The sequence below is a fragment of the Apus apus genome, chromosome 24 (assembly GCF_020740795.1).
Source record: "Apus apus isolate bApuApu2 chromosome 24, bApuApu2.pri.cur, whole genome shotgun sequence".
In the NCBI taxonomy this organism is placed as follows: Eukaryota; Metazoa; Chordata; class Aves; order Apodiformes; family Apodidae; genus Apus; species Apus apus.
The window spans coordinates 5,873,384-5,900,369 of NC_067305.1; the positions used below are offsets into that span (position 1 = coordinate 5,873,384).

The window sequence follows — 26,986 nt, forward strand, 5'->3', positions numbered from 1 at the left end:
TTATTCTTTTTTTTTTGTCTTTCGGCATTTTTTTTTTTTTTAATTATTTTATTTTATTCTTTTTCACGTTGTTTTTTTTTTTTTTTTACCTGAGTTAAGCTGGGCAGGCTGGGTCGCTGCGGCTGCAGCTGCGTCCGGTCCTTTTTGTTGTTGTTTGTTTGGTTTTTTTTCTTTCCAAACCCCAAAGAAACTGATTTAGGCTTTTTTTAATTTATTATTATTATTTTTTTAAATCGATATGCAAAAAAAGAAAAATAAAGTGGGAGGTAATATGCTCCAAAAAAAAAAAAAAAACGAACAAAAAAAAAAAAAGAACCGGGGCAGGTGTTGGGGGAGGGGGGGGGAAGAGGAAAGGAATAAAAATAGTTAAAAAATAAAATAAAAGTTCAACCAACCAACCCCAAAACAGTGACTGTACAAATGCAACAACTCACTAAGAAAATCTAACGCCCACCCTGGGCATGAGACCCCCCCCCCCTGCCCCTTCCCACCTGGGATTTCTCCTGGCAGGGGGCTGGGCTGGATCCAAACAGCAGCAGGAGCTGGACAGAGCAGCCCCCCCACCCCACCCCAAGACCCCTGCCCCCCTCAAACATGGGTTGGGGTCCACGGAGCCACCAAGGGGCATTTCCAGCTCTGGAGAGGAAAAAAGGGCTGAAAACAAACAAACTAAAAAAGGCTGGAAAAAAACCCCAAATCCCCTGAGATCACCCTTCCCCAAGCCAAAAAAAACCAACAACAAACAAGAAGGGGGGTGTGGGGGGGTCTCACCAGCAAGGGGACCCCACCCCAACACTTCCAGGCACCTGGAGAAGGGAGGAAAATAAAACAACAAACCCCTGTGCTTGAGGTGGAAACCTGAGGAATTGAGATACCGAGTTTTGGGGGGGGGAAAGAGGTGGGGGGTGGGTTTCGGTATCAGGTCGTGATTGTGTCTCACGCAGATGTGGGCGAAGGTTTCGGGGGGATGGGGTTGAGGTAAAAAATTGCAAAAAATAATCAAAAAGTATTGAAATCTGGCTGGGTGGAGAGAGAATGATGCTTAAAATAAACCCCCCCCCAAATTCCCCCACCCCATTTCCCTGATGAACACTAATATATATAATTTTGCATGTTAAAAGTTCAATTTTTCTTTAGAGAATAAAATAGAAGCTATTTACAACAAAACAATCAAACAACAAGCTCTTAAAAATCCCATAGAGTGAGGAGAGTTCTCAAAATAAAAGGGCAAGGGGGGGAAAAAAAATGGATCCAAATGAATAAAATCTCTCCCGATTTCCAATTATTATTATTACTTTTAAAAATCTTTTTTTGCCTTTAGAGAGTGCCGGGGGGGTTTCACTAAAGCGTCCGTGCGTCTGTCTGGAGGTAACACGAGTTAAAAAATAATAATAATAATAATAATAATAATTAATAATAAATGTACAGTGCAAAGTGTGATGTGAGTGAGGTAAACGGGACAGCCGGAGGCTCCGGCAAAACCCCCGGGCTAAAGCTTTTCTGCCTGGCAAAGGAAAACCCAACAAGAACAAGGGCAGAACCTGGTGAGACCCCATCAGACCCTGACAAGATCCTGGCCAGACCCCGGCGACACCCCCATGGGATCCTGGCCAGACCCCGGTGAGACCCCGACCAGAGCCCGGCCCGGCGAGGGGCTGCTGGCTCTGCTGGGGGAAGGGGCCGGGGGGTTAAGGCGAAGCGTTGTTGGAGGTAGAGCTGGGGGGCACGGCCAGGCTGGCCGGGGTGCCGGGGGGGACGCTGCCACCCCCGCTCCCCACCGCGCCGCCGCTCCGGCCGCTGCTGTTGCCTTTGCTGTAGGCAGAGGAGGGCAGCGAGGAGGAGGAGGAGGAGGAGGAAGGTCCGGGTGTCTGGGCGAACAGCACACCTGGGGAGAGAGCGGGGGCTGAGCCGGGGGCTGTGCCCGCACGCACCGTGTCTGCAGCCAACACGGGGGTGGTGGGAGGCCGGAGCCCCCGGCCCGCGCAGCCCCTCACCTGTGTAGACGATGCCGTTGATCTCCACCGACATGCTGATGCTGTTGGTGCCGTTGCTGCCTGCGCCGGCCGAGTCCGGGCGGTTCTCTGCCGGGGGAGAGGCGGGTGACGGGGCCCGCCGGGGCCGGGGCCCGCGGGGGCCGCGCGGGTTGGGGGGCCGGGGCCGGCACTGACCTGGCGAGCGGGTGCCCTGGCTGTTGATGCGGATGCTCATGGGCAGCTGGGCCGTCATGGCCAGCAGGTTCTGCTGCAGCGCCCGCTGCATCAGCCGCTGCTGCTCGTCCGTCACCAGCGCCAGCTTCTTCTCCGGTGGCTCCCCCGACTCCAGCTTCTCCCGCAGCTGCTCCAGGGCCACGGCCTGGGCAGCCGCCGCCACCTGCACCGCGGCCGCCTGCGCCGCCACCACGGGGTGTCCGGCCAGCGAGACCGGCAGCCGGCTGGGCATGGAGATGGGGATGGGGGAGTCCTCCTCTGCGGGGGCAAAGCGGGTGGTCAGGGACACCAGGGATGGGGACAGAGGGATGCCACCACCCCGGGGTGTCCCCACAACGGCTCGTGTCTGTGCCAGGGGCTACTCAGCACCTCCTGCTCCCTGGGGAGGGACGGGACTGTGACCTCCAGCTCTGCCCCTCTGGGGCTGTGTCCCTGCTGCCAGGAGGGGCTCAGCCCCTGGCCTGCACCCCACGGTGGCCATTACCTTTCTTGATCTTCTGGACGGGAGCGATGGACCCGCCGTTGGTGGCGGAGGCCAGGCCCAGTGCCGGCACCGGCAGCTTGGGGGAGGAGAGGAGGCTGTGGGTGCCGCCGGGAGAGTAGGTGAAGAGGGAGCTGCCGAAGCCCTGCCGGCGGCCCTCCCGCCGGTTGCTGTCGATGGCCGCCTGCAGCTCGTTGGGGTTGCTCAGCCCTCGCTTCTCACATTCGTAGGGATACAGGTACTTCATGTACCTGCCGGCAGAGAGGGACGGTGATGGGGACGGAGACGTGGTGGTGGGCACTGTGTGCCACCCTCTCCTCTGTGCCCACCCACCGCCAGGGTCCCCCCCAACATCCCCGTCCCGCCGGGCCCCGCCGCTCACTGGGTGCGCAGGGTGAAGGCAGCGCTGGTGATGGAGGTGGGCAGGTTCAGCCCCTTGGTGATCTCCCGCCACAGCTTCTTGTTGATCACCTCCACCAGGCCACCCTTCTCCGTCACCAGCGTGTACAGCATGTACAGGTCCAGCACCTGCTTGGCCATGATGGGGATCCGGTTCACAGGGGTCCCTGGGGAGGACAGACTGGGTCTGGGTGCTGCCTTCTCACCCCCCGCAAAAGCAGGGGGAAGTCAGCAAGACCCCCGAGTGGTGTGGGGGCCCGGGGGCTCCTGCTGATCCCTCCCCTCGGGACCCCTGGCCTTGCCGAGCACCAGCCCCACGCACAAAGGAAACAGAAACTCGCTGTTTTCGGCGCGGTTCCGCAGGCTGAGGTCGGCAGCGCCCGGCAATGCGAGTTATTTATAACAGCGCCAGAGCTTCCCAGCGTGAGGGTCACTGGGGGGGTCACCCCTCCAGCCACGGGGAAGGGGCTGCAGCATCTCCCTGCCTCGGGGGTCTCTGCCTTCCTGTTCCAGCGGGTGTGGGGCTCGGGGGGGCCCAGCCAGCAGCCCCCAGCCCCCCCACACCCACACACGTGCTTCCCCCAGTGCCGGCAGGACAAAGGCGGAGGGCAGCCGTGCGTCAGCATTTCCAGCCTTGTTTTCCACAGAACCAGACCCTCAACTGGGCGAACACTTCGCTTTCAAGTCCTTCCCACCCCCCTGTGCCCACCCCCTGGGCAGGGCCAGGAGGCAGTGGGGTCTTCACCCTCTGCAAGGACCTGGGGGAGGGAGAACGGGGGGAAGCAAAGGCAGGGGCTTGGCCAGGAGGGGCAGGAGCCTGTGGGGAAGGGACCACAGGTCCAGGATGCCATGGGGAGTGGGGCTGGTGCGGGGGGGCCACAAGGCACCAGATCCAGCCCAGCAGGTTTGACCCTGCTGCGCAAAGAAGTTAAAAATTAACCAGCAGCCAGGCCAGAGTGGTGACCTCAGGGTTGTAACGAGGGGCGAGGAAATGAGTCCCTGGCCCCAGGGGGAGTGGTGGGGGGAGCAGGGGGGACTCACCTCGCTTCTGCATGAAGCTGAAGAGGTCGTCCAGGAACTCCTTCCTTCTGGGGTCACCATCCAGCTCGTACAACTGCACAACAAGAGGAGAGAAACACTCAGAAAAATCCTGATCTGTGCCCCCTGCCACCCCCCCCCCACCCCAACACCCCTGAGCAGCACCCCTGGGGCTTGTGCCCCCCAGCCTGAGCCAGTCAGCTCAAGGGGTCTCTGCAAGGGGACTGACAGGAGTCCTGGTGTAGTGGAGCCATTCCCTGCCCCCACTCACAGCTGGGCCCCAAAACACCAGTGCCAGAGTCCCAGCACTGCCCCACGCCTCTCCTGGCAGGTGCCACGATCAGCCCCCTGCTCCTCCCGGGAGCTGATCCTGGGAACATTCAGCATCCACAGTGTGCTCGGCACAGAGCGGAGCAACGGTTTGGTGTGATCCACGCTCTGCATCTACAGTGCCAGAGGGAACTGGTGCTGGGAGCCAGCGAGCTCATGTGCCAGTGTGAGCTCTTGTCTGCCACGTGCTCAAAGGGGGTCCCTGAGGGCACAGCCCTGAGAATGGGGGCCATGAGGAGGTGAGGAGGGTGCTGAGCCAGACACAGTTGCAGGATGCTCTCCTGGCTGTGGCACGCCACTGGCTGCTGTGCTGCCCAGCAGAGCCTGCTCCCCTCTGCTCGGCAGGGCTGGGGCTGAGCACGGGTGGCCCTGGTGAGGCTTCGTGCCCACCGGGCAGCGGCCGTGGAGCTGGCAGCCTCTGCTCCTGCAAGAGCATCTCAAGGCACGGCTGCCTGAGCAACCCCAGCAGGATGAACCGCAGCCGGGACGAGGCTCTGGCTCAGCTGCGCCTCCAGCACCGGTTCTGCTGGGGCAGCTTTTGTTAGGACCCCACCCCGCGCCCGACAGCCCGGCACATTCCTGCCTGATTTATGGCAGCAGGATCGGCCGGGCTGAGCGCCCCGGCACGCTGTGCCGCGCTGCCTCGCCCCGGTGCTGGGAGCCCGAGCCCAGCGCCCGGAGGCTGGTGGATAATCCTCCCCCCAGGACGGGTGCTGGAGCAGGGGCTGCCCAGACGCCGCAGGGATGGACACCAGAGCCCCGGTCCCGCTTTTCTCAATGACAACTTTGAACAACTGCCAGCAGAGCCGTGGCAGCCGGGACGGGGCTATAAATATTACCACGTAACTCGCCAGGCATGCGGTCCGGGTCACCGGCTGGTCTGCGGGAGTGCCCGGCACCGCATCCCGGCTCGGCTGTGGGCTACGGGCATGAGCCCCCCTCCCGCCACCCCCGGGGAGGATCCGGATCCTGCCGGCGCTGATCAAAGGGATCAATGGGGCCATGCCGATAGGAGGGACAGGGAACTGCCGGAAAGCCATAAACTCCCCAGTTCCCCTGGAAACCTCACCCAGCCCCGGCAAGTCCCCCAGAGAAAGGTCTGGAGCCACTGACACCACAGCCAGACCTGTCAGAGCCCCTCTCCCACCCAAGGAAGGGGGCTGGGGGCAGTGGGGTCCAGCAGGACCATGGCACGGAGGGAGTGGAGCAGTGAGCCCCGGCAGGGCAGGGCTGGACGTGACACTGTGGGCACTGCCGTGGTTTTTCGGGCTGAGCCACGCAGGCTGTTCCTGAGAAGCCAAGGGAAGTTGGGCTGGCGCCAATCCAGCCTCCCCCATTTCCTCCAGTGGCTCCAAAAACCGGAGAAAGGGCTTCCCCGGTGCCTGATCCCATAGGGTGCTGAAGCCTCCCCACTCTCAGCACCCTGTGGTTCACCCCCAGGCCCCAGACCCAGGGGGTCACGAGCAGACAGTTGACCCACGGAGCTCTGAAAATCGATGAACTGCTGTAAAACTGTCAGATCATTCAATTGTTGCAACTCCAGCTCTTGACTAACGCTGCTCTGCCCCGGCTGCCGGCGGGAGCGCGGCTGCGTTTCGGAAGGGACAAACGCGCCCATTCATTTACTGCTACGGTGCCCCCCCCGCCCTGGGCTCAGTCCCGAGGGGAACAGACACATTTAAAAGGATGAAAGAAAATTAACCATCAGCTGAGGAAAGCGCATGCTGGCCGGGCTGTGGGGATTAGCAGCAGCAGGTGGGGGCTGCCCTTGTGCCATCCTCCCACGCGCCCGCCAGCCCCGGTGGTCCCATGCCAAACCCACCATCCACGGCCACGCTTCCCACACTGTGATAGAGCACGGGGGGTCACAGGGTCGCAGCGGGACCCCGCTCCCACCCCAAGGCCCTGCCGGCACACCCGGCGCAGCTGCTGGGCAAAGGATGTTTCGCAAGCTGCCGGTTGTGGCTCCCGGCTGGATTTCAACAGCTCAGCTGCTGCTCATTGGCCTCTGCCGCAAGGCCAGGACACGGCCACCCTGGCTGGGACGTGCCCTGGCTGCAGCGAGTGGCATCTGCCGAGCTTCCCCTGTCCCCCCTTGTCCCCCAGCACTGGCAGGGATGTGGAGGGGGACAGACAAGCAACTTCTAGCAGCTCCCCACAGGATTTCCCTGCATTGACAGCACCCCGTGCTCGCTGGGACACGGCGTGAGGACGCAGCAGAGGAGCCGTGTGCCCCGCACACACCGAAAGGCAGCATGGACACCGCAGGCAGGCACACAGAGCAGGGCTCAAAATAACAATTGAGGAACAGAAACACGTTCTCGTTCCAGCAGCATGCGAAACTGAGAGCGCAGCCGGGCTCAGCACGGACCGGCTGCCACTGGCACCACCGGACCGAAATGAGCAGGTGCTGGTGCCTCGCCGGGGCTGCGGGGCAAAGGTGACGCTGGCCGCCCGGCAGCGAGTGGGGAGAGGCCGCGGTGCCGCCGCTGACTCCAGAGATATTTACATTTTGTAATTAGGGAGGCTGCGGGGAGGTGGAAACGACTTAATCTGTAATGCAGCTGCCCCAAGAATATCCTCTTACCACCCGGCAAGAGAGCGTGGTGCCGAGAGATGCTGTGGCACAGCCGACCCCTACCTGGTCGGGGGGTCTGGACATGTCCTCCTGCTCCCCAGGGCTGGTGGATCCAGCCCCGTGCATCCAGTGCTCCCCCAACACACAGTAAACGCCCAGTGCCAGCAGCATGGCCACGGTGCCAAGCCCGCCTTGGTACCAGCACGACCCCCGTGAGGTCCGGCCCCGCGTCCTTGTGGCCGGCTGGGGACGAGGTGCCAGATGGCCGTTGCCAGCAGATATATAATTAAGTGGAGGAGGAATTAGGAAGGCGTCGGGCGGGTGGGCGGCGCTGACCTCGCACCCCAGCGCCTCGGCAGGATGCCGGCCCGGCGTTTGGTGTGGATGACCGGATTAATGTTTCAAACCAGATTACGGGAAAATCCCAACCCCGCTGGCTTTCAAAGGCCTGGCAGGGAGGTGGCCCCTCGGCAATGCCAGGAATGCAGGAGAGCCCTCGGCACGGGTGCGGTGCGTGCCGGGGGTCTGCCGGGAGGGACCGAGATAACACCCCAAACCGGCCCCTCCTCCCTGCCCACGGCCCCGCGCTGCTGCAAGAAGTGCAATTAAAGCAGAAGGGGGAAGCGCCATTTAACGAGTCTCCCAGAGCACAGCCCCGGTAGTGCCGGTTCCCCCACCGCAGGAGCCCCCTGCCCCACCACCGGGAACTCAGGGACCCCCAACCCCAGAGCAGGGTGTGCGGGGCCAGCACTGCAGAGGTGCACAAGTCCTGGCATCCCGGGTCTCAGTTCAAAACAAACCCCCCTGGGTCGGTTCCGGGTTTTCAGGCCTCGGGGAATAATTTTCAAGTTTCTTTTCCATTGCCAGGAAGTCTCGATGCTCGCGGCTTTCCTCCCTTCTCCTCAAAACCGGTTTGGGACGTGCACACCGTGCACTGGGGGGGCACGACAGACCTGAGGGCCACAGTCATGGGGCTGGGGGGTGGGGGCAGTGATCCCCTTCCCAGGGCTGAATTTCTGTATTTAGGGGGGAAAATACACCCAGGGCAGGGAGAGCCCAGCCTGGTAAGGAACCAGTGGCAGGTAGCAGGGTGAGCCTCTGCTCCAATTGATTCCAGCCCAGGGGGGGCACACAGGGGGGCTCCTTCCCTCTCTCTTTCTCTTCTTCCTTCCTTCCTCCCGAGGGTCCCCCGGGACCGTCCCTTTGTCCCACTGACAGCCAAGGGGCGACGCCAGGGGGGTGAGGGGCGAGACCGTGCACACTAACGAGTTATTTAACGAAGAATAAACACGCGGGCGGCGTTTCCTGTCCTCCTCCCGGCTGCGCACACAGCCCCCCAGCCCCCCCAGACTGATCACACGCCATGACCCGCAGAAGGGGCCGGCGGGGGCATTTATTCAAAAAAATAGCATCATTGGTAAAAGCCAGAGTGAAGGGCTGGTGAGGAGCCCGAAGCGACGGCTGCGGGCACCACCAGTGAGGTGGTTTCCTGTAAGATGGTGGCTGAGGCCGCACAGCCCCTGTCCCAGGCAGGGCCCCCCTGGCATGGGGAGACAGAGCGTGCCGGGACCGATCTCTCCCAGCGAAGGGCAAAGGGAGAGTCTGGCCCAGCACAGATTCCGCCGCAGATAAAGCGCTTGGCTTAGGGATGGGTCACCTCCCACTGTCCCCAGCCCTAATCCCCTGCAAGCCCCCAGAGAGCATGGCCCTTGGGAGGGGGCAGTAGGGGGCAGGGGCATGTGCCCCCTCCCCAAAACCCCCAGGGTCCCCCCGCCATGCCTGCCAGCTCCAAGGGGGCTGGGACATGGCCAAGCCCACTGACCGGACCGGCAGGATTCCTGCAGCCGGGGCGCCCAGGGCAGGGGCAGCCGGAGAGGGGGCCAGGGCCCACGGGCTCTCAGTGCTGCGCTTCCTGTCCGCACTATTGTTCCCACCAGTTCCCAGCATTGTCCCCTAACAGGTCAGCACTGCCTGGGCTGGGATGTGGCCATGCTGCAGGTGCCTGTCCCCGCTGGTGCCCCTTCCTTGGGCTGGGGGCTGTGGGACCTGGCCGGCGGCAGATCCCGCGGCGCTTCTGTAGCACCGGGATGAGCCCAGTCTCGATCCCCAGCCATTGCCCCAAAGGTATAGGGGTCCTGAGACCCCCTGAGTTTCCACCAGCACCTCATACCCCCTGCAGTCCCATGGGAGCCATCCTACAGGGCAGGGACAGGGATAAGCCCACAGCATCCCTCAAACCCAGTTCCCCCCACAACGGAGGTCTTGCATGGCCCCCATGCCTGGCCCCGCTGTCCCCCAGGCCAGGCTGGTGGGAGCAGCTGTCCGAACAACTCGGGGGGACATGGGCCAGCGCCAACATGGCGGGTGTCACCGCACCACAGAGGGGGACCTTGAATGGGCGAATTAGTCGCCGTTTAACCTCCCTGACCCGCCATTGTCCACGCGCCGTCGGCTGCGCTCCCTCCCATGCCGCGGCCGCTCCTCCTGGCCAGCCGGCAGCTGCCGGGACGCTCCGCACGGATCCATGTGCTGGAGCTGCCCTGGTGCAGCGAGCCGTGGGGTCCAGACCAACACTGGCTCCCAGGACACTGCGCTGCAGCTGCCTTTCCCTTTCCCCTTCCCACGGAGGAAGAAGCGAATCCTGCTGCAACTGCGCTTCCAGTGACGGTTTCAGAGGCACTGTCTGCACGGCACTGCGCTGGGCTCCAGCTGCGATCAAAACTGGTCCAGTGCCTGAAGGTTGTGAGGTGCTGAGCAGCCTCTGCTGAGCTTGGCTGGGGATCTGTGCCCCCAGCCAAGCCAGGGCGGGCAGATGGGGGCAGCCCAGCAGTGGTGTGGCAGCTCGCTGGCCTCACCGTGTGCGTGCCGGTGCATGCCCTTGACACGGCTCACTATCGCTCTGGACCTTGTGCAAATATTAATTCAGTGGAGTCAGGCAGTGTTGAGAAAACTCGTCCCCAGGAGCAACACCCAGAACTTAGCTGGCAGCTCCTCACTGCTGGCTGGGTGTACACGGGTGGGCAGCTGTGCTGGAGGCATGTGGCACAGACCTGGGAAACCACAACTGGAGCAGGAAAGCTTTTCCCAATGGAACAGAAGTGCAAACCCTTGGGGTGCCTGGCAAGTCACTGCCTGGGCTGTACCCCCAAGACCCCCATGTATTCCCAGACCTCCCTGGCTGAAGCCCCACAGGGCTGGGGGGTCGAGACCCCCAGGCAAGGACCTGACCCAGGTGCAGCAGCGCAGGCAGGAGCAGCTTCGGGCAGGAGCAGCTTCGTTGGCCCAGCCCGGGTTTAAATTCCACCATATGTAAATGATCGTCTTAGAAAGGGGATCGCTGTGAGCCAGAGCAGATGAGTCACCATCACCGCGGCTTCCACCGCTGAGGATTTGTCTAATTGCAAATCTGTTCCTGAAATGCAAGGTCCTGCACCTCCAGCTGGCCCTGCCACTGTGGGGGTCTGGGGGGTCCTGCGTGCCCTGGCCCTGCCCAGCAGCCGCAGATGACCAGGACCCATCACCACAGAGCTGCTTCAGCAGCAGCGGTGACCCGCAGAGGGGAGTAGGGTGGCAGGGGGCACTGCCACAGCACCAGGGTGATGCCAGCTCCAGCAAAGCTGCTGCCTGACCCCGTCCCACTACGGTGCCAGAGCACCAGGAGGCCCATGGGATGTGCTTGAGCCTCCAAAATCAAGTGCTTCTGCCCAAGCTGAGGTCTCCACAATGGCTGCAGGCAGGGGAGTGCACGGGCAAGTGGGAAACCAAGGCAGGAGGCTGAGCCCTTTGCTGAGGGGATTTAGGGCCGAAACCTGCGTGGGTGCTCCTCACTCCCGATTCTGCACCGGGTGAGACCCCTGAGACAGCTGCTGTGGAGGACAGGGAAGCCCCTTCCTCAAGGACCACCATTACTAGCAACAGGGCTGTCCCTTCCCCACGGGGACCTGCCCAGGGCAGAGCTGGGGCTCTCCCTGACCCCAAACCGCCACCCTCCCCTCACCCTGGCCCCTGATTGCGGCACGTCCGGCCGGGCCCCAGGACCCACTGCCATTTCTCCTGCGGTTTGGGCCTGAAATAGGGCAATGGAGCAATGCTGCACCCTTGCCCAATCACTTGGCTGCTGGGCGGCTGTTTGCTTTGCTGACAAAGGACTTGCTCTCATCTCTGCTCTTTTTTTTTAACTTCTTTTAAATAAAGCCTCATTCCTGTTAGTTCAGCTGTGCCGGAGCTGGGAGGTGGCCGCCTCCTCCTGCAGCCCTTGAGCCAGCTGCGGGGCTGGGGCTGGCTGGCTGGGGGACCATCAGCTCGGGGCAATCAAAATCAGCCAGGCTGGGCACCTGGGGCAGGAGGGACACGTCCCCTCTCCCCAGCCTTGTTAATTATCCTGGGTCTCGTTGGGAGAAACGGCTTCACACGCGGGCACCCCGGCGTCAGGCTGGGGGAGGCACTTGGCGGCTAAGCCGCTCTTGCCAAGAAGCCCCTGACCCCCGGCCGGGGCTCCGGTGGGATTACAGCTCCGGGAAGGCTCCCTGAGCACCATGAGCCGATTACCCGGCTGGATCCCCGGCCAGGAACACCCTTCAGCGAGCTGAACGGCGGCACGGGGCGAGATGGGTGATGGCTGCTCTGGGGAGGGGTCGACCTGCAACCTGCCCCCGGCCCGCTCCAGTCCCCTCCTTGCCCCCATTATCTGCCGCCGGCCCGGCCAGGCACGGCAATCGCCTTGTCCCGGCACCCAGCGGGGCCCCAGGGCGCTGCCCTTTATCTGTGCCCCTGCAACGCTGCGGCAGCATCCAGAGCAAAACCGCCCTTGGGGAGGGGGGACGGCAGCCCCCGGCCGGCCATGCTGCCCTGGAGCCCCTCTCCCCGCGCTGGGGCCCCTCGCCCTCCCCGGGGGCAGCTCATCCGCTCGGCTGGCTAATGCAATAAAGCTCTAATCAATATTTTAAAGAAAGTAAATGGACCCTCCTGCCCTCGTTAAGAGGCCTCAGGGCCCCTGCTCATGGCCCCACTCCCCCGGCCAGCGTTAGGCTTTTTAAATAAAAATAATCCACGGGAGAAAGGGGTCCAGGGTCCAGCGCCAGGGCGCTTGGAGGTAGAGGGAATCCCCCATACCTCAACCAGAGCCTGACGTTTCTGCACTGAGCTCTGGAGCTTCAGAGGAGAAATGGGCTTTTCCTCATCCCCTCCAGTCCCTCCCGTGTTTCCCCAAGAAAATCCTGGGAGCTACCGGTCCCTGAGCCTGCGCAGGGCTGGGGTCCAGCTTGGCCCCTGCCCAGGTTGCTGAGTTGCTTTCAGTTTATTTTTTTCTTTCCCCCCAACCGTTGCCCTTTGAAACGCCATATCTCGGGGAGCGCTGCCCGGCACAAGATAAGGGCTGAGGTTTTCGCCCCCAAGGCGGTTCAGGCGTCCCCAGTTGGGACAGCTTAAAAACCTCCCACCCCAAGAAAGCAACAGGAGTCCCCCACCGGGCAGCCTCCCCCCCACACCATGCTGGCACCTTAAAGCCTCTGAGGCTTTTTGTGCTGGGGAGCAGAGACAGGGGTCCAACATCAGCCTGTGCTGCCCAGAACGGGGACCCCACTCCAGTGGGATGTGGTGCTGGGGTGCACATTCCCTGCAGAGCACAGGAAACTCCAAAACGGGACAGGGGCAGGAAACTGCAGTCCTGCAGACTGCCCTAGCCCAGGGCTCCCAGTATTAGTCAGGCCCAGTAATACCCATAGTGAAACAGAAAGGTGAAGAGCGGGGTTCTCCAGGGGCAGAGGCAGACCACCCACCCGCTCACCCATCCACCATGGGGCAGGTTTTTCCCCACTGTGTGCAGCAGGTTTCTGCAACACGCAGCAGCGCTGGGTTTTTGGCAGATGGTGGCTGAGCTGCTTGTGCTCTGGTGGCTGGTCAGAGCCCAGCTCCCTCCACCAGTATCACCACGGAACGATGGTAAACACCAGCCATGGGGGTAGGTGCTGGGACTAACCCCCAGTGTGGGGACACATGCCAGCACTGCCCCAGAACACCCCCTCGCTGCTGCCAGGGCCACAACAGGAGCAAGATCAAAACAAAGCAAGCCACTCCAACATGATGGCCTCCCCCATGGGAGCCCCTTCCACCCAAAAATGTTCCTTTTTCCCCCCCAGGGAGCCATCATGTCCTCAGCAGCCACTGCCCCCCGAGCTCCCCGCTGCACCCGGGGCTCCTTTGTTCTGCCAGCGAGGGCAGCCCCCGGGTCAGCCGGCGCGCTGACCTCTGCCTGCGCGGTAGCCGTCCCCAGGGACGGGGAGGTGCCACGCGCCAGCTCCCTAACCTCCATAACCTCCATAACTCTTCCTCGCGCCCTCCCCTTCCTCTGCCCTGAACCGGGCCCCCTCCTCCTTCAGCCCCCTGCGGTTCAACCCAGCTGAGCCCCTGTTTGTGGGAATCTGTCCCACATGGGTCAATAAAACCCCGTGGTGGAGGACAGGGCACCCGGGGTTTGGGGACAGGGACAGAGGCACTGCCCAGCGTGAACCATGTCCTCAAGCACAGGGATGACAAGGGTCTGACACCAGCTAGGCTGTTCAACAGCACCTTGGGAGCGGAGTCCAAATGAGCCCCGGAGGTGCTGGGGACCAGGGCTGGACCACCAGCCCTTCGCTACCTGTGGCGACTGGAGACTAATGGCAGGAAAAAAATCAGAGTCCCTCCTGCCCACATTGAGCCCACGCAGCCGCAGCTCGGCCCCGGGTGGTTTGGGGTGGCCCAGCTCAGCTGAGGGGCACAGGAGGCCACGTGCTCCCCGTGAGCTGGTGGGAGAGAAGAGATACTCCCAGTGTCACAGAGCTTGTCTGCAAAGAAAGAGGAACAGCCCCTTCCTCCAATGGCCTCTCTGCCCCAGGGAAGGGGCGGCAGTGGGGCAGGGAAGGGGTGACACGTCCCCTGCAGTGCTGCCCTGGGCCACAGAGGCCGCCCAGCTCCCACTGTTTACATTCCTGCTGCTCCTTCTCAAGCCCAGCTGGGCCAGGGCTGGGGCCGGGGCTGGAGCGGGGCGGCACGCGCTGGAGGGCGGCCAGAGGAGCTCCCGGCCAGCGCCGAGTGAGCCCCTGGCCCGGGTCCAGCGGCCACGATCCAAGCGCTGTCGCGCTGACGTGCCGGGGAAAGCCTCTCCCGGCCGCGCTTGGCCTCCGCTCCTCTGCCCACGGTGCAGCGCTGCCTGCCGCTTTCCTACCCCCTCCGGCTGCTGCCACAATTAACCACAGTGCCGGGCCTTCCCCGCAGACCCCAAGAAGCTTTCCACTGGGAAGGGATGGGGAGGGAGCAGGGCAGGCTCAGCCCCTTTTGCTGGTACAGCTTGGGAGGCAGAGGATGTGCTGGGATTTGGGCTGGTCTCCCCAAGTGCTGTGGCTGCAGTGGGAACCCGGCACAGTCTATTGCACATCTCTGGGCTGCTGTGCCAGCGTGGCACGGGTCCAACCACCCAGCCCCAGATTTTCCCATTGGGCTGGGAGTGATTGCCAAGCCCCCAGGTCTGATACAGCACCGACACAGTGACAAACAGGAAGATCACAGCTGCAGTATCAGAAAAGCCTCTTCACCGATACACGATCAAGTCCCCGGCCCCTCGCTCGCTGAGGGCAGGAAGCACAAAAGAGAGAAACCACAAGATGAGGAGGCGGCGTGGGTGCAGCGGCACGAGGACACGGGGCAGAAGCATCCCCCTGCCCCGCAGCCGGGCAGGAGCGCCAGGGAGGGCGGCCACACGCTCTGTGCTGCCTTGTCCTCCCGGCCTGCCCCGCCATGAGGTCGCCACATCCAGCTGTGCCGGCAGATCCCGGCAGCCCCTTCCCCCTTTTGGGAGGGATGCAGCGTCCCGAAGGGGAAGGGGCAGGGGCCGTCACATCCCTCCCAAAAGGCCACCGTGCCCCAGCCGCTCCATCTGGGTCCCATCTGCTGCTGTTGGCTCCGGCCCCTTCCCCCAGCACTAAACTCAGATGTATTTAAACACACAGATCAAAGGGGCCGGGCAGCCCCCGGGGAGCCCCAGCTCGCAGCACATTTCCTTCTATTAGCTGAAAGCGGGGCGCAGCCAGCTCCAGTGCCGGGGGCGAGGCTGAGCCCAGGCACTAAAACCCTGGAGAAATCCCACGTTTTCTTTGAGGCAACAATGGCAGCTCGATCCGAGAGCGCTGCCGGAGCCACCGCGGCTCGGGAGGACGCGCGGCAGAGCAGGAAGGGACGAGCATGAGGGTCACGCGTGTCTTGGCAGGCACTTACTTGCTTGAACTGCTCCTCGTAGGTCCAGTCGCCGTGGTCAGGTGCGGGTGGCGGGGCCTGCGTCTGGCCCGGGCCGGGGGGCAGCCGCTCCGGCCCACCCGGCAGCCGCTGCGGCTCGCCCCGGTAGTGCTGCGGCGCCGGGGGCTTGCGGAGCAGCAAGGATCCCGCGCCCGCCCGCACTGCTTCTGCTGAGCTCAGCCCTTCCTCTCCCATGTCTTCTTCCTCCTCATAGTCTTCCTCTTCCTCCTCTTCCTCCTCCTCCTCACCCATGTCTTCTTCAAAGTCATCTTCATCCCATTTGCCCTTCCTAGAGCAGAGGAAGAGGAGAGTTTTAGTCCAATGCCAGGCCGGAGGTGGGTCCCCAAGCCAATCCTTGTCCATTGCCCACCCACTCCACAGCTGTGGGGCTGGGACCACCCCACTGTCAGCCCTGGGGGGCACCACTGGCCACTGGCATACCAGCAGCAGCTCCGGCAGCAAGTAGGGCTCTGCCAGATGGCTCTCAGCCTGTTCCCTGCCCCGGCGAGGACGCAGGCAGGGAGAGGTGGCCACGAGGGCTCTGCATAATTCAAAGCACAACCAGGATCCTCTGTCAGAGCCTGGCTGTATGGGCAGAAATGAGATGTTGCCCCACGCCCACCCAGAACAAGGAATCATGGCTGGAGAGCTGAGCTGCTGTCAGAGCCTCCTGCTCTGGGACGTCCTGCCAGCACTAACCCACCCACACCAATCTACTCAGCACTGCATGGGCAGCCCCAGCCGTCTCCACCGCCACCCTCCTGCCCCAGAGGGGAGCCTGTGTCTCCAACCAGCAGTGCCAAAACCAACCAGGGCCAGACTGTGTCCCTGCCCCTTCCCCAAACCAGTAAGAGCAGCTACTCTGGGCTAGCGCATACTCACAGATCCTCCTCCTCAGAGCCCATCTCCTGCTGGTACCCGCCATCCTCCTCCTCGCCACGCTCCTCCTCCTCTTCTTCCTCCTCCTCAGAGGCCTGGCTCTCCTCCGACAGCCCCGGGCTGGACGAGTGGCTGAGGCCAGCGGCTGCTGCCCGCATGGCAGCCAGGGCAGCCATCTGTGCCCGCTGGATGTGCACGCTCTCAGGCTCTGCTCCCTCCTCCAAGGGCGCTGGGGCCGGGTCCTGGCCGCGGCCACGGGCAGGGGTGCTGGCAGGGGTCTGCCCCGGGGCTGGCGGGGGCTGCACTGGGGGTGGCGTTGAGCGCTGCTGCTCCTGCTGCCGTGCTTCCAGCGCCTGCTGCAGCCGCGCGCGCTGCTGCCGCTGCAGGTTCTCCATCACTGCCTGCAGCTTCATGGCTCTGCCAGCAGCTGGCGGGTCCCCGAGGGGGCCAGGAGCGATGCACACGGGGGGCGATGCCCAGGAGGGGTGGGAGGCAGTACCTGGCAGGCTGCTGCGCTCCAGTGGGACTGGGAATTGTCAGGGGGGCTGCAGGGCCCAGGGGGATGAGGGCAGCCAAGGGTCTGCAGTGCTGTCAGGTGTCAGGGCAGGAATTGCCACTTGGTCAGGGCAGAAGAATGTGCCCCTCAACCCCACTCAGCTTTGGCCTGATATCTCCTTTGCTCCAGGGCTCCAGCAGGAGCCGTGGGCACGTTGGGATCAGAGTGCTGGTGCCAGGCAGGCGCTGAAACTTCCACAGGCTCAACAGGCAGCTGGTGCAGCCTGACACATTGCCCCTTCCCGGGCACCTTCCGGGGGGCTGCAGCCTTGGGGTCAGTGCGGTGTCCCCCTGCTCGGGGCCAGATGTCCCTAGTCCTCAACCCGCTCAGTGTCCAGCAGGAATCGGTGCAAACCTGCAGGGAGAAGCAGAGAGAGGGTCAGTGGGGCTGGTGAGCAGGAAGGGGTTAAAGACAGCACAGGAGCCTCATTAATCTCGAGCTAATGAGATAGGGAGGCCAGGCCCTTCTGCTGGAGGGGGAAGGGGCCTGCCGGACCTGATAGCCCTGCCCGGCCCTGCAGGCAGTGGATACCAGGGTACTGGGCACCAGTGTCCACTGATAACAGACCGGTGTGGGGAGAGACACCCCATGTGTCCCCCACCCGGGGACACTGGCGAGCTCAGCCACCCTCACGGCAGGAGCAGGCAGCTGCCAGGCCAGGGCACATGTGGCACCGGGATCCACATCATGTACCCTCAAAGAGAGGGTCTCAAAGCACAGGGGTGTCCCCAAGACAGCGTCCCCTAGCACGGGCAGGCAGAGCCTCACTCTGTGGACCCTTGGCAAATAGGCTGCCCCTGTGTCCCCCCATCCCCAGGGGCTGCCAGAGGCTCAACTCTGCTTTGCCCCACCCGCACGTTATGTCTGGGCCCCCCCAGCCCCGGATGAACAGGGCTCCACCAGCAACACCTTCACCACGACCCCTCGGTGCCGAAGGCAGCTCCCCGCGGCTGTGCCACATACGGGCGTTGACTCAGCCGGGCAAACACCGCGTTTCTGCCGCCCCAGGGGCCGGTGGAGAGACGCACCCGGGACCCTTGCAGGGACCAACCCAGGGTTGGATCCAGGGCTGGATCCCCGGGGACACCAGCAGCCCCCGCGCGGGAACCGGCAGTTAGAGAGCGATCCCGCGGTTTCTGGAAAGGGGACCCTGCTTCCAGCACGGGCCGGTGCCGCTGCCGATTGGGCGGCCGGGTCGCAGCCGCTTCCCCCGCGCATCCGCTCGGGCTCTGCCGCGCTCGGCTCACGCTGCCGACAAAGCCGCCACCGCGGGGACCAGGGCTGCCCGCTGTGCCTCGGCCACTGCCGCCACCTCCGAGGGGAGCAGTACCGGGGCGTAAGGAGCTGGCTGGCCACTGGGGTACTGCCCGTGCCTCAGCTTCCCCTCCTCCAGCCTGGCCACCTCCATCTTAACTACGGAGAGGAGGTGCTGGGGCAGGGACTGTCCCCACGCGGGGCTGTCCCGGAGCTGCGGCTATCCCTTGCCGCCGTGGCAGCGCAGCCATCCCACACCGCGCCTGGACTCCGGCCCCTGCGACTGCGAGAGCCGCGAGCAAAACCGGAGCGAGACTCGTCCCCGGCACGTGCTCCTCCGGCCCCGCCGTGGTTCTCTGCCTCGCCACGCGTCGCCAAATCACTCAGCGTGGACACCGGCACTACCGGGAGTGCAGCTGCCTCCCCGAGCACTCCGGGCCGTGGCCACGCCGCCGCGTCCCCGCGGGGAGCCGAAGGGCAGCCAGAACCTGCCGGCGCAGCGAAGCCAGAACCAGGGGACTGTCCCTTCCTGAGGAGCCGCGGCACCCCGGCCCGGCGGCCACGGTGACCTTGAGCCGTGCCCCTTTGTCCCTCCCGGCGGCTCGGGGTGCTGGGGACTCAGGGGTCGGGGTCTCCCCAGTATGTGGCCGTGCTGGGCGGCACGCAGGGGATTTCGGGCAGCAGCACCCGCCTCCCGCGGGGCAGGTGCTCGGGAGCGACAGCGGCTAAAAATACACAGTGGCGGGCGGGGGTGTGAGGGACGGGGCCTTTGTGCCACCGAGGCCGGGCCTGACCACCGCTGGTCCCCAGCCGGGCTCTGGCACGCTGGTGGGGAGGGGGCTCCGGGGGCAGCACCGGGATTGTGGTGAGGACGAAGCCAAGGAGCCCGGTCGGGGGTGCCCGCTCCCGGGGCGGACAGGGCCGGGGGGGGGCACGGGAGGGAGCCCCGGGGCGGGTGGGGACTGAACCCAGTCCCGCTCCCGACGGCACGTGGCACCGGTGGCTCCTCGCCCGGTGTTGGGTCCGGCAGCCCCCACAGCTCAACCGGGGACGGGACGGGGGTTGGCCACGCCAACCGGGGGGGAACGGGAAGATGGGGTCGGGCTGGGCCGGCAGCTTCCACCCAGCCCAGCCGAGTCCGGCCGCGAGAGCACAGGGCGGCGGCAGCCCCGACTCGTCTCTCCGGTCGGGGGTCTGAGAGTCCGGGAGCGGCCCCGCGCAGGGCGAAACCGCCGGTAACCGACCGCGGGGCGATGAGGAGGGAAGGGGCGCCCAAGTCCCGCCCAGCAACCGGCCACGGAGGTTCCATCCCGCCCAGAGGACACGACACCCGATCCCGAGCCCCCGAGCGCGGGGTGGGGGGAGGGGGGGAAAGACCCCGGTACCGGCAACGGGGGGGGGGGAAATCCCGGTACCGCCCGTGGGTTCGGTGTGGCGGCGCGTCCCCGCTTACCCGGTGGAGGCCGAACGCCGCGAAGCCGCATAGCAGCCGCGGACCGCCCGGGGCTCGGGCTGCGGCGGGGCCGGGGCTGCGATCGCTCCCGCACGGCGGCGGCGGCTGCGGCGGCTGCTGCTCTCCCCGGCCCCGGGGCGGCCGCCCCGCCCCCTCTCCCTATTGGCTCGCCACGCCTCACACTTCCCCGCCCGTCTTTTTCTATTGGCTCGTCACGCCCCTCACTGCACCGCCCCGCAATTCTATTGGCCCGTCGCTGCAGCCGCATGCAAATATGGGCCGCAGCGCCGCCACGCGGCCAGGCAGGGGAACGTCGTGGCGGGGGGCGCGGCCCCTTTAAGAGCCCCGAGGAGACGCCGCCTCGGGACTCTTAAAGGGGCCGCGCCCCCCGGTGGCTACTGAGCCCCGGTGCATGGGGCTACCCCCATCTCCCCCAATGACCCCGCCCCGGGACGGGACTCCCATGCGGCCCCGCCCCTTTGACGCCACTTCCTGCAGAGAAGGCTCCGGTAGACCGGGCCATGGTGGTGCTGCGGGGCGGCGCGGGGCCGGAGGAGCCCTACCCGTGAGTGCGGGAACCCGGGCGAATGGGACTGGGGGCAGCTGTGGGGCCGTGAGGGGGGGTCCGTGGGCCCGGCCCCTACCGCATCTCACCCGGCGGTTCCGGTTGTCCGGGAGGAGTGGGCGGCTGTGCTGTCCCGGGGGAGATCTTGCCTCCTCGGCCCGGTGCAGGAAAGCGCCTGGTGGTGTCAGAGGCAGGAGGCGGTGATTAGGATAATTGCCTAATTAGTGTTTACCCTGTTGAAGGTCACGGGCGCTCCTTGGGGCTGGAGAGGCGGGGGGCCGCGGGGGAACCGGGCACGGGGCTGCTCCCACCGGGGTGGTGGAGGGTCGGGACGGGGCTGCCGGGAGCCTGCGGGGCTCTGCCCCGGTCCCTGTCCGGCAGCGGGAGCTTTGCTTGGAGCGTCGGTGCCGTGTCCCGTTTGCTGGGCGATAAATAGCAAGAACAGGTTAAAAACCCCTTGCAGGGAGCAGGGGGCTGGTTGGCTCCTGCCTCCAGTGAGAAATGGAGGAAAAGCCGTTGAAGTTTCTGCGCGGGGTCTCCGGAGGTGCTGGGCCCGTCCCCTGGGGCAGGTGCCTGCTGGGACCCTCGGGGTGGCCGTGGCCGCCCCCGCGCTGTCTCGGGTGGGATCTGGCGCTGAGGGTCCTGGTGGGCGACAAAAAGTGGGGGCTGCTCCTCGGCCGGATTGACGCTGTGCTGGCGCCGGCCGAAAGTCACCGCCACCTGTGGCTCCCCGGGCTGGGAACGGCTCCCGCGGCTCTGCCCGGCGGCGGACGTGGCGCTGCCAGGCGGGTGCCCGCCCGTGAGCGCGCACCGGCAGCACCGGCAGCACCGGCTCTGCCGCGACAGCCCGCCAGGCTCTGGGGAGCTGCCGCAAAGCTGGGGCTACACGCGTCCCCAGGCCCAGCCCGGGGGTCCCTGGGCTGTCCCCCGGTGACGCTTGCACGGCTGTTTTTAACATCGTTTTCCGCCCTGCGGCAGCAGCTGGATGAAGACCCCTCCTCCTCGTCCTGCTGCGCTGAGCGAGGGGCTCCCCCATCCCTGAGAACACAGTGAACGTTTCCAGCATCGCCTTGGGCTGCAGCTCCGTGCCAGGCTTTTTCTGTGGCACAGCCAGTCCGGGGCCGTGCCGGTGAGCCCGGCTCTGTGTGCTCAGACCCCCGTAAGGTGACTCCCTCGATTATTGTTGGTTTGTAACCACCTTTGTATCAAATCTCAACCCACCAGCGCTGGTCGCCCGTGTTGGCAGCTTGGGTTACAGCTCCCCACCCCTGGCAGTCACTGCTGGGGGTACGAATGTCTCTTTTATTTCTTCCAAGGCCACCTCTGCTGCTGTTTTCTCTCCAGCTGGAGAAAGGGGAAAGGGGGGTTTTTGCTCCCCAGCAGCAGAGGCTCTGTCATCGCCCCCATCTCGGGGAAAAAATAAAATAAATAAAATAAAGGCTTTATCTTGGGGAAGTACCTGGCTACCTCCCTGGGCTGTAACCAGCTGGCACAGCCTGTTCTGCCCATCTGTGCCAGGTCTGCCCTGAGCACCAGGGCGCTGGACAGGAGAGGACGTAGTGGGGACACTGTGGTTCTGTGGTTGGCCATGGTTCATCTCCAGGGTCGTGGAGGCTTCGTTTGTTTTAGTGGGGTTGGTTTTCTCCCCCACCCTCTGCCGTGAGGAGGGGAAGCTGCGATGCAGAGCGGGCAGGGAGCAAGAGAGATGAGTGCAACTTCCTGTCTTTGGCAGGTTTGAGTGAACTTTGAAACCAAAGTGATTGCGGTAGGTGCCCAGTGAGCTCCTTGTCATCACTCAGTTCAATTTTCACATGAAATCTTCTCAGTTTTATGGTAGTTCCTACGTTGTAGGTATGTCTGTGTAACACCCTGACCACAGAATTGTTATTGACAGAAGCCAAACGCCTCAGGGCGTAGCCAGCAGCAGGGCTGTGTTTGTCCCTGTGGGGCTGTAGCTTTATGGCAGCAAGGGCTGGCTGCCTGCTCTGGGCAGTGCTGGGTTGGCTCCAGGAGAATGGTCACATCCCTGGATGGACCACCCCATTGTTGAAGGCCAGGTGATGGCTGCGGCGGCTGCCTGCCAGGCCTGGCGATGGCAAACGTGAGGGGGGTGGTGTCCAGCTCCATGAGGCATCTTGGGGCACCTCTGCAGCAATTAATCCCTTTGTGCTGGCGGGGTTGATCACCCAGAGCACCCCAAGCCCGGGGGTCCCGGGTGGGGTCAGTCCCATCGGCCGCCTGTCCCTGCAGGAGGATTGAGGACTGCCTGCCCCCGCTGGAGAACTCCCCGTCCAAGAGGTTCTCCCCCTCCAAGCGGAAGCAGTACTACATCAACAAGGCCATCCGCAACTCGGACCTCATCCCCAGGGCCAAGGGTCGCAAGAGCCTGCAGAGGCTGGAGAACAGTAAGGAGCCCGAGCTGGGTCTTCCTCAGGGTGGGCAGCCCCTGCCCCGAGCCCTCGGCTGCGTGGTGTGGGGCGGTGCTGGGGCCCAGCTCCCCTCTCAGTGGCTTTGCTCTTTCCTCCTAGCTCGCTTCCTGATGACGCTCCTGGAGCGAGATGAGTGTGGGAGCGACGAGGGCGAGCTTGACCACTCTTCTCCCCCGAGCATCTTCACTGAGGCCTGTAACAATGAGACCTACGTGGAGGTGGGTGCTGGGGGGCCCTGGCCAACACATGCAGCTCCAGTGGGACCTGGTGCCTGTACCTCACTCCTCCAACCAGAGCAGCCCTCTGCCCCCTGGCCTGAGCTGCTGTTCCTGGGCTGTCCCTGGGGGGGTCAGTGAGGAAGGGGTTCATGGGGTGCCAAGGGGTGCAAGGGGTGGCCATGCACTGGTGGGTGCTCCTAGGACACCACTGCAGCAGGGCCTGGTGCCGTGTCTTGTCAGATCTGGAATGACTTCATGAACCGGTCAGGAGAAGAGCAGGAGCGAGTCCTGCTCTACTTGGAGGAGGAAGCTGGGAAGAAGCACAGGAGGAAGCTGCCCGGCAAGAACGAGGACAAGTGGAAAGGTGCTGGGAGGGGACGCTGGGTGGGGAAAGCCTCTCCCTTGTGTGTGTTTTGGGAGGGACACTCATCCCCAAGGGCTCCGTCCTGCTTCCTGTGTCCTCCCCTCATGGTGGGGCTCGAGGACGATAGAGCTGACCCCTTGGGTGCTGTAGCGAGGGGGCTGTGCCCAGCAGACCCCTGTGGACCTGTGAGGGTTCGTAGGAGATGGGATTGGCTGGGGTGATGGGCACAGACCCCCAAATCTCCACAGCCTCCTTGGCTGGGGAGGGTAGTGCTGGTCTGGGGGTGACTGCAGATCCAGGAGCAAAGGGGGTGACACCTGGGGTCCCCCAGGGTGGCTGGGGGGATGTTGGGCTCCTTCCGAGAGGTGATGCTGTGTGGGCAGCAGGGATGCGATGAGTCCCTTCTGTCCTCTCCGTGGCTCCAGAGCACCCTGCTGACACCCCCCAGGAGTGTTTCCAGCGCATCAGCCGCCGCCTCCGCGCCACCCTGAAGCGGGGCCGGATCCCCATGGTGAGCAGGGGGACAGGGGGGCTGGGGTGGGCAGGGCCTGTGTCCTGGGGACTGTCCCTTGGTCTCGGCACAGTCACCGAGCTGGACAAGGGCCGAATTTCAGATGAGCTACTGAGGAACGTGCTCCAGTTCCCAGCTGACCTGTGCAGCGGGGGCTGGTTGCAGACAGACACTGACCCACTGCAGATGGGTTCTGCTGCCTCCATTCAGATTTTTCTGGTAGCTACAGGACACCTGTACGTGGTTGTGTCACCATCTCTGCTCATTGGGCAGCAGGTGATGGGAAACACAGCGTGTTCGCCCACAGGGGCAGCAGGGGAGCCTTTGGGGTCTCTGCACAAGGTGATTCTGAACAACTTAAATGTGTTTTGGAGGGGATCAAACTGCATAAACCACTGAGCAGGCGATTAAGTCTGGCTGGAGAGGCCAGCATGGCCCAGTGCTGCCTGGCTCGGGGAGCTGAGCTGCCACATGTGGCCTCTCGCTGTGCCACCTGCCCAGGGTTGGGCTGCTGGCCCCAGGGGTGCCTGGCTCCCTGCTCCCGCCTCACAATGGGGCTGTTTTCCTGCTCTGTTTGTTTTCCTGGCTCTAATTAGCCTCTAAAAGCAGCCAGGGCTCCTCCTGCCCACTGGCTTCTGCTCAATTTGTTCTCAAGTGAGACTTGCTTCTGGTGCTTGTACCCTGGGTCATGGTGCTCCAGAGAGCTGTTCTGAACCCTGCTTTGCCTGTTGGGAGCAAAGGAGCTGCAAGGCACGAGGCTTTGCTGGCTGATGCCAGCCTTTGGCACACAGGGATGTGTTCCAGGGATGGATTCTTCTCAGCCTCGGGGGCTGGAGAGTGGAGATGTCCCCTTTCCTCCTGCCTTCCTGCTGTTCTGCATCCAGATGATGTGCCGGGGGCAGCAGCTCCTTGAGGCAGGACATGGGTGCTGTGAGGGGTGGGGGGCTTTGCCCAGCTCCCCTTGCCCAGCTCCCCTTGCCCAGCTCCCCTTGCCCAGCTCCCTGCTCTCTCCTGGTCCAGGCAGAGTCCAGCTGCCACTGCCACCCTCACTGACAGCCCCTGCCCTCTCTCCTCGCAGGGGACACTGGAAGGACTGGAGGAGGAGCTGCTGGCCTTCTTCTCCGTCACCCCTCACTCCGTCTACACCGCGCTGATGGACAACAGGTCTGTGTGCCCCACTGTGGAGCAGGGCTGGGGTCCCCAGCCATGTGCATCCCACCAGTGGGGTTCCCTGAGCACTAACCCTGTCCCCATCTCCCCCAGCTTCGAGCGGCTCCTGCTCCACGCGCTCTGCCAGTACATGGACCTCGTCTCTGCCAGTAAGAGCCTCGTGTTTGTTTGGTTTGGGGGGTTGTTGTTGTTTTTCCCTTCTTTCCCTCGCTATCTCTGCTCTCCAGCTCAGCCTCTTCCTCCCCTTGGCCCCCCCTTGCACTGCAGCTCCAAGATAACCCAGCTCTCAGGAGCCACGGCTGCACTCACGCCAGGACTGGTGGTGGGTGGCCAGGGATGAAGCCCAGCAGCCGGGGTGATGGCCAGGCCTGCCCTGCCTTGGGCTGTCCCCTTCGCAGCTGTTTCTCCTCTTGTTTCTGGGTCTGGATGTCTCAAAGCACGAGGCTGTTCGCGGGGCTCCATCCCCTGTGGCTGCTGCCTCCTCCCGCGTGGAGCAGCCGTGCCCGCAGCGTGCCCACGGGTTTCCCTGGAAGGTTTTGTTGCCAAGGCAGGGAAGAGAGGCAGTGGGCTCTGTCCCTGCGGAGGAGGCTTTGCTGCTGAGCATTTCATTAGCAGCTGCTTGTGGAAAACAGCATGAGAACACTAATGATGTGGAGCCTGGGGTGCCAAGAGGGGTGTGGGGAGGGGCTGGGGATGGGGAAACAGAGCACGGGAGAACCTGCTCAGGCTACAAGCCAAGGAGGGGAGGCAGCAGGGGTGGGGACACTGTGTTTTGGACCTGAGGGGGGACAGGGCTGTGCTGATTGCTCCCTCTCTCAGGTTCCAACATCGAAGGGAAACGTCAAATGAAAGTGAGCAACAAACACCACGTCTTTCTGCCCCCCGAGCTCCTGCTCTCAGACTACCTGGGGCAGATGAGCTGATGCCCCCCGAGCTGCCCTGCCCCTTGCTCTCTTCACCTGCCCCCAGCCCCTCGCAGCCTCTTCAGGGGCTCATCCCTTCCCCTCCCCCAGGAGCAGATGCTGGGGCAGAGCTGGGGCTCAGGGCTGCTCTCCCCGCGGCTCGTGGCCGTGGCACCACCAGGTACAAGGTGCCCGTTTGTCTCTTGCCCTGTCCTGGGGCTGCAGGGCTGCTTCCCGGCCGGAGCTGCTCTCCCTGGAACTGTTTGTGTGTCTATTTATAGCCCAGGTGCTTTTAAAAATAATCGGGCTGGGCCAAACCCACTGACGCTCGTGGGGTGATTTCAGTCCAGATTTTTCTGTGGTGAAGCAGCTCCTCGCGGCTGCTGAGCCAACGCTGAGGCAGCGGAAGAGCCCCGGGGCGTTCCTGGGCTGCGTCCAGCTCTGCACCCACCACGGGGTGTTCCGTGGGGGGCTCTGCCCCGCCAGCCCCCCGGGCAGGGTGCGGGCTCCCCGCTGCTTTTGCCTGCGGGTGTTTTGGCAGCGCCCTGTTCCCTGCCTCGTGTGGCCCTGCCTGCACCGTGGGGGACAGGGTGTTTTTAAATGTAATATAGCCTGTGTTTTTTAACGTGTGTGTATATACGTGTGTGTGTGTCTGTGCTGGAGGCCTCAGGCCCTCTGGCTGCCGTTGGGGCAGTGTGGGGGTCCCCCTGTGTCCCCAGCACACATCAGGGACTGCATGCAGGGGTCGTTGCAGCTGAGGAGCCACACGGGGGGTCCTGCTCCAGCTGAGGACCCGTGGAGGAGTTGGACCCTGATCCAGGGCTGTGCCTCAGCCTGCTGTGGCAGTACCCCCTGCTCCTGGGGCTCTCTGCTGGTTGCTCTGGGCTCCAAGAAGACAACAACTGCCATGAACCAAGGGGATCCAGCCCTGCCTTGCACCGCCTTTGCTTGTGTGATGGCATTCAGGAACAATAAACCACGGTGCTCCCATGTGCTGGTTGGGTCTGTGTGTGTGTGGGGAGTTCGGGGGGTCCAGGAAGGGGGCTGGGGGGGGCTGCGTAGGGGTAAGGGGTCTCAGAAGGGGTTCATATAATCATTAAGGTTGGAAGAGACCTTCATCAAGTCCACCTGTCAGCCCTACACACCCGTGACCACTAAACCATCTCCTGAAGCACCATGTCTACCCATTTTTTGAACACCTCCAGGGATGGTGCCTCCACCACCAACCTGGGCAGCCTGGCCCAAGGCCTCACCACTCCTTCAGTGAAGACATTTTTCCTCATATCCAATCTGAACCTCCCCTGGCACAACTTGACCCCGTTGCCTCACGCCACTGGTCACCAGGGAGAAGAGGCCAACACCCACCTCACTACAATCTCAAGTA

General features: G+C 63.6%; 2 protein-coding genes across 4 annotated transcripts; one reads left to right on the plus strand and one right to left on the minus strand.

Annotated features, from left to right (window-relative positions):
- Window positions 1-1,271: 1,271 nt before the first annotated feature.
- Window positions 1,272-20,385, minus strand: ARID3A (AT-rich interaction domain 3A). 2 transcript variants are annotated; one of them, XM_051639807.1, is made up of 9 exons: window positions 20,098-20,385; window positions 16,184-17,090; window positions 15,284-15,590; window positions 4,129-4,201; window positions 3,071-3,254; window positions 2,692-2,939; window positions 2,169-2,465; window positions 1,995-2,081; window positions 1,272-1,885 (listed from the first exon to the last, which is right to left on the minus strand). In XM_051639807.1, exons 2-9 carry the CDS (start codon window positions 16,591-16,593, stop codon window positions 1,689-1,691), a joined length of 1,803 nt encoding a protein of 600 aa, XP_051495767.1. In that variant the 5' UTR covers window positions 16,594-17,090; window positions 20,098-20,385; the 3' UTR covers window positions 1,272-1,688. The 2 variants fall into 2 exon arrangements, with proteins under 2 accessions (XP_051495767.1, XP_051495766.1); XM_051639806.1 differs by lacking the exon at window positions 20,098-20,385 and adding an exon at window positions 19,444-19,563.
- Window positions 19,849-26,592, plus strand: R3HDM4 (R3H domain containing 4). 2 transcript variants are annotated; one of them, XM_051639809.1, is made up of 8 exons: window positions 19,855-20,008; window positions 22,259-22,413; window positions 22,537-22,655; window positions 22,896-23,019; window positions 23,445-23,530; window positions 24,609-24,694; window positions 24,794-24,849; window positions 25,520-26,592. In XM_051639809.1, the coding sequence occupies exons 1-8, from the start codon at window positions 19,965-19,967 to the stop codon at window positions 25,621-25,623; spliced, it is 774 nt and encodes a 257-aa protein (XP_051495769.1). In that variant the 5' UTR covers window positions 19,855-19,964; the 3' UTR covers window positions 25,624-26,592. The 2 variants fall into 2 exon arrangements, with proteins under 2 accessions (XP_051495768.1, XP_051495769.1); XM_051639808.1 differs by lacking the exon at window positions 25,520-26,592 and having other exon boundaries at window positions 19,849-20,008; window positions 24,794-25,369.
- Window positions 26,593-26,986: the final 394 nt, after the last annotated feature.

Excerpts from the sequence above, each read along its gene's own strand:
- ARID3A (XM_051639807.1), bottom strand. The coding sequence starts at position 16,593 with ATGAAGCTGCAGGCAGTGATGGAGAACCTGCAGCGGCAGCAGCGCGCG. Across the intron at positions 2,082-2,168 it reads CCAGGGCACCCGCTCGCCAG|AGAACCGCCCGGACTCGGCC; the intron begins GTCAGTGCCGGC and ends CTCCCCCGGCAG. Across the intron at positions 1,886-1,994 it reads CAACGGCATCGTCTACACAG|GTGTGCTGTTCGCCCAGACA; the intron begins GTGAGGGGCTGC and ends CTCTCTCCCCAG.
- R3HDM4 (XM_051639808.1), top strand. The coding sequence starts at position 19,965 with ATGGTGGTGCTGCGGGGCGGCGCGGGGCCGGAGGAGCCCTACCC. Across the intron at positions 22,656-22,895 it reads ACAATGAGACCTACGTGGAG|ATCTGGAATGACTTCATGAA; the intron begins GTGGGTGCTGGG and ends GTGTCTTGTCAG. Across the intron at positions 23,020-23,444 it reads GAACGAGGACAAGTGGAAAG|AGCACCCTGCTGACACCCCC; the intron begins GTGCTGGGAGGG and ends CCGTGGCTCCAG.